Genomic DNA, 5668 nt, shown 5'->3' with positions numbered 1-5668 from the left:
ACCCTCAGAGGGGCAACAGAGACCCTCAGAGGCCCTCAGAGGGGCAACAGAGACCCTCAGAGGGGCAACAGACCCTCAGAGGGGCAACAGAGACCCTCAGAGGGGCAACAGAGACCCTCAGAGGCCCTCAGAGGGGCAACAGAGACCCTCAGAAGGGTAACAGAGACCCTCAGAGGGGCAACAGAGACCCTCAGAGGCCCTCAGAGGGGCAACAGAGACCCTCAGAGGGGCAACAGAGACCCTCAGAGGCCCTCAGAGGGGCAACAGAGACCCTCAGAGGGGCAACAGAGACCCTCAGAGGGGCAACAGAGACCCTCAGAGGCCCTCAGAGGGGCAACAGAGACCCTCAGAGGGGCAACAGAGACCCTCAGAGGGGCAACAGAGACCCTCAGAGGGGCAACAGAGACCCTCAGAGGCCCTCAGAGGGGCAACAGAGACTCTCAGAGGGGCAACAGAGACCCTCAGAGGGGCAACAGAGACCCTCAGAGGCCCTCAGAGGGGCAACAGAGACCCTCAGAGGGGCAACAGAGACCCTCAGAGGGGCAACAGAGACCCTCAGAGGCCCTCAGAGGGGCAACAGAGACTCTCAGAGGGGCAACAGAGACCCTCAGAGGGGTAACAGAGACCCTCAGAGACCCTCAGAGGGGTAACAGAGACCCTCAGAGGGGCAACAGACCCTCAGAGGGGCAACAGAGACCCTCAGAGGCCCTCAGAGGGGCAACAGAGACTCTCAGAGGGGCAACAGAGACCCTCAGAGGGGTAACAGAGACCCTCAGAGGGGTAACAGAGACCCTCAGAGGGGCAACAGACACACTCAGAGGGGCAACAGAGACCCTCGAAGGGGCAACAAAGGGGCAACAGAGACCCTCAGAGGGCAACAGAGGGGCAACAGACCCACAGAGGGGCAACAGACCCTCAGAGGGCCAACAGAGGGGCAACAGACCCACAGAGGGGCAACAGACCCACAGAGGGGCAACAAAGGGGCAACAGACCCTCAGAGGGGCAACAGAGACCCTCAGAGGGGCAACAGAGACCCTCAGAGGGGCAACAGAGACCCTCAGAGGGGCAACAGAGACCCTCAGAGGGGCAACAGATACCCTCGGAGGGGCAACAAAGGGGCCTTTATTAGGACTCTTTATTTTTTTAAATGATCCGTTCATCTCATAGTCAGATTGATTCTCATTGGTTGTTCCAGGTCATGTGTTCTGTTATTAGTGATGTCACAGGTCACTGCTGACATCACTTCCTGCAGCAGAGTGTTGGCAGCAGCTGACGGCAGACGAGCAGTCAGCTGTTCTATTAATAGTCAGACAGCTGATCTCTGTGCTGCGTTCAAGGACCATCAGATATGTTCTACTTTATTACACTGAGACAATTTCTTCGTAACGAGTTCTTCGTAACCAGTTCTTCGTAACCAGTTCTTGGTGACGAGTTCTTCGTGACCAGTTCTTCGTGACCAGTTCTTGGTGACCAGTTCTTGGTGACCAGTTCTTGGTAACGAGTTCTTCGTGACCAGTTCTTGGTGACCAGTTCTTTGTAACCAGTTCTTGGTAACCAGTTCTTGGTGACGAGTTCTTTGTAACCAGTTCTTGGTGACGAGTTCTTGGTGACGAGTTCTTGGTGACCAGTTCTTGGTGACGAGTTCTTGGTAACCAGTTCTTTGTAACAAGTTCTTGGTGACGAGTTCTTTGTAACCAGTTCTTGGTGACGAGTTCTTGGTGACCAGTTCTTGGTGACCAGTTCTTGGTGACCAGTTCTTGGTAACGAGTTCTTGGTAACGAGTTCTTGGTAACGAGTTCTTCGTGACAAGTTCTTGGTAACCAGTTCTTTGTAACAAGTTCTTGGTGACGAGTTCTTGGTAACCAGTTCTTGGTAACCAGTTCTTGGTGACCAGTTCTTGGTGACCAGTTCTTGGTGACCAGTTCTTGGTGACCAGTTCTTGGTGATCAGTTCTTGGTGACCAGTTCTTGGTAACGAGTTCTTGGTGATCAGTTCTTGGTAACCAGTTCTTGGTGACCAGTTCTTGGTGACCAGTTCTTGGTAACGAGTTCTTGGTGACCAGTTCTTGGTAACGAGTTCTTGGTAACGAGTTCTTGGTAACGAGTTCTTGGTGACCAGTTCTTCGTAACAAGTTCTTGGTAACGAGTTCTTTGTAACGAGTTCTTGGTAACCAGTTCTTGGTGACCAGTTCTTGGTAACCAGTTCTTGGTGACGAGTTCTTGGTGACCAGCTCTTCCTAACGGGCTCTCTGCGTACCTGCTCTGTGATATCTGAGTACTTTTCTGTTACTTTAAATAAAAAGATAAATTATTAAACTCAGCTTTTGTCTTTTTCCACCAGAGCTGACGGAGCAGCTTCATCCAATCCCAGCAGAGCTCCGCCTCCCAGAGCACAGCCGCCTGTTACCCGCGGCAACGCCAGCAACATCGTCCGAGACGGGGTGAGTTAGTGTGTGTGTGTGTGTGTGTGTGTGTGTGTGTGACTAAACAACTAAACTAACTAAATATATGAATAGATATTATTATTAGTTATGTAAGTTTTGAATGAGTTACCGTAGCAACGCCTCGGCCAATCAGACATAATAATCATGTTAATGATAACGACCCGTCTGTGACCCTGCTGACCAGGATCATGATGATGTCACAGCGCTGCAGGTAAGACTCAGGTAGAGTTAGTGTGTTAGAGGTACACACACACACACAAGCACCTTATACACACATACGTGTTTTTACTACCTGGTGGGGACCCTGACTGGGTTCCTTTCTAAAGGGTCTACAGACGTAATTTTAACTCCTAAATTCATCATAATTCTGTTTGAACAAAAAAATGACTTGAAATATCAAAAACTCTCATAAATCTGAAACCTGAATGTTGCCCCCCCCCCTCGTTGGGACCCGTAATGCTAACGTCTATTAGCATACAGTTGACATCACTGTTACCCACAGTACAATTCATATTCAGTATTTGAACAAATGTTGGATTGAAACCCTAACCCAGGGGGCTAATCACTAAGCTAATATGCTAATACGAAGCTAACATGCTAATATACACACTTACACACTTTGTCAGGAAAAGGTCCCCACACTGCAGTACTGTGTGTGACCTCTGGGGTTCACACACACAGTCAGGAAAACCAACCTTGTGGGGACCAGGCCTATCAGGAGGCTGTTTGCTATTGATTCCAATGCTCGTTACCATGGAAACCAGGAGTCGGTCCCCACAGGGTTGGTAATATGTCAGGTTGCGGTCCCCACCATGATAGAAAAACGCGCACACACACACACACACACACACAGTCAACCTGCAGCTGTGAATAATTAGAACTGTGAGTCATTAGAGGTAGAATATGAAGAATGTGTGTGTTTAATAAAGAGAGAGTGTGTGTGTGTGTGTGTGTGTGTGTGTGTGTTTGTGTGTCACTGACATTAACTTTTTAATTTCTAACATCTGTTTTCTCTGCATGTGAAGCACAACGCTCAACTACTGCAACCAGAGGAGGTAAAATACTCACTACTACTCACACTGTAGTACTACTGCAGTACTGTACTGCAGTAGTACTGTAGTACTACAGTACTACTATCACTGTAGTACTACTGTAATACTACTATCACTGAGTCAGTTACATATAAAATGATGTCATCTGCATAAAATTGAACATTACACTGATGGTGTGTGTGTGTGTGTGTGTGTGTGTGTGTGTGTGTGTGTCTGTGTGTGTGTGTGTGTGTGTGTGTGTGTGTGTGTGTGTGTGTGTGTGTCTGTGTGTGTGTGTCTGTGTGTGTGTGTATGTGTGTGTGTGTGTGCGTGCAGGTGGTGCAGACCAGCAGGACATCTTCCTCCTTCATTGCGAGGCCTCCTCCTCCTCCGTAAGAACACTTCCTGCCAGCTGTTTGTTTATTGATCAGCTGTTTGTTTGTTGATCAGCTGATTGTTTGTTTATTGATCAGCTGATTGTGTGTTTATTGATCAGCTGATTGTTTATTGATCAGCTGATTGTGTGTTTATTGATCAGCTGATTGTTTATTGATCAGCTGTTTGTTTGTTTATTGATCAGCTGATTGTTTGTTTATTGATCAGCTGATTGTTTGTTTATTGATCAGCTGATTGTTTGTTTATTGATCAGCTGTTTGTTTGTTTATTGATCAGCTGTTTGTTTGTTTATTGATCAGCTGATTGTTTGTTTATTGATCAGCTGTTTGTTTATTGATCAGCTGATTGTTTGTTTATTGATCAGCTGTTTGTTTGTTTGTTTATTGATCAGCTGTTTGTTTGTTTGTTGATCAGCTGATTGTTTGTTTATTGATCAGCTGATTGTTTGTTTGTTGATCAGCTGATTGTTTGTTTATTGATCAGCTGTTTGTTTGTTTATTGATCAGCTGTTTGTTGTTTTTCAGGAAACCTAAACCGTCTCCTGTGTCTCAGCCTCTGGTGCCTCAGAGACCCGCACCCCCCCCACCTGTCTAAGAGCAGGGTGGCCCCGCCCACCACACCTGATTGACACTCCCCCCCCCTTCAACCCCCCCCCCCCACTCAGAGCTGGTTACCTAGCAACAGCCAAGATGGCAGACTGCCGGTCCTGAAACCAGAACACATACCGGACCCAGCCGGACCGGACTGGATCCACCAGAACCAACAGGAAGTGAAGCATCACTGCTGTCAGTCAGCTGACTCACATCAGGTCACATGACCCCTCTCTGTCAACAAACCAGCCAATCACAATCCTCCTTCAGGCACTGTGACGTCATCAACACGACCGACAGAACGCGTCGTGTCATCAACCTGCGTCACTGAACTGCTGTCACTCATTTAGCATGCGGGCTAACGGCTAACTAGCATTAGCAGGCTAAAGGCTAACTAGCATTAGCAGGCTAAAGGCTAATGCACAGGTAAAGGGGCGTGTCTCTTTATCAAACACCTGCTCTCTGATTGGCTGGTTTGAAGACACAGAGTTCACACTTTGTTTATTTCTTTCTTTGTCTCTGAATGAAGCACAGATAGCATCTGATAGCATCTGTTAGCATCTGATAGCGTCAGATAGCATCTGATAGCGTCTGATAGCATCTGATAGCACGTTCTTTCTGCTCAGCACTGTCATAGGAATGTAACGTTAGCTCCCCTGGACCAGGGTCTGGGTCAAGGTCTGGACCTGGACCAGGGTCAGGGTCTGGACCTGGACCTGGACCAGGGTCTGGGTCTGAGTCTGGGCACATGATGAACGTTCAAGTTTTGTTCTCAACAGGAAACCAAATGTCTGTTCACTGTTAGCATTAGCTTAGTTAGCCTCGTTAGCCTCGTTAGCTTAGTTAGCTTCATTTTCTTAGTTAGCCTCGTTAGCTTAGTTAGCCTCATTAGCTTTGATGCACTGTGTGAGAGAAGGACCTCGTTTTATTTTAACTGCTTCAGAGTTTTTTTTAATTTGAAAAGAACAGGAAGTTAACACGCCGTCTGAACAGAAAACAACCAGAAGAAGAAACAGACGAGTCAGCTGATGTTATTTACAGACGAGAGAACAGCTGAAGGGTCAGGTTTCAGTCTGGAAACACACACACACACACACACACACACACACACACACACACACACACACACACACACACACACACACACACACGGTATATATAGGGTTTAATAATTATGTGTATCTATATGAGGAAATGATTTCAGACTG

At 47.5% G+C, this 5668-nt stretch overlaps 1 protein-coding gene across 2 annotated transcripts in view; it reads left to right on the top strand.

The window, feature by feature from the left end:
• Positions 1–5108, top strand: part of adam9 (ADAM metallopeptidase domain 9) — a 27939-nt gene extending 22831 nt beyond the window's left edge. Inside the window, exons 21-24 of one of the 2 annotated variants that reach the window (XM_053325397.1) lie at positions 2341–2440; positions 3469–3498; positions 3811–3866; positions 4395–5108. In XM_053325397.1, coding sequence (XP_053181372.1) covers positions 2341–2440; positions 3469–3498; positions 3811–3866; positions 4395–4464 — 256 coding nt within the window. In that variant the 3' untranslated portion in view covers positions 4465–5108. The remainder of the gene's footprint in view (positions 1–2340; positions 2441–3468; positions 3499–3810; positions 3867–4394) is intronic. The other variant, XM_053325398.1, reaches the window with a different exon arrangement.
• Positions 5109–5668: the final 560 nt, after the last annotated feature.

This window comes from Scomber japonicus, chromosome 9, assembly GCF_027409825.1.
Source record: "Scomber japonicus isolate fScoJap1 chromosome 9, fScoJap1.pri, whole genome shotgun sequence".
In the NCBI taxonomy this organism is placed as follows: domain Eukaryota; kingdom Metazoa; phylum Chordata; class Actinopteri; order Scombriformes; family Scombridae; genus Scomber; species Scomber japonicus.
Note: the sequence above shows the minus strand (reverse complement) of the source record. Positions and strands in the feature narration are given on the sequence as shown.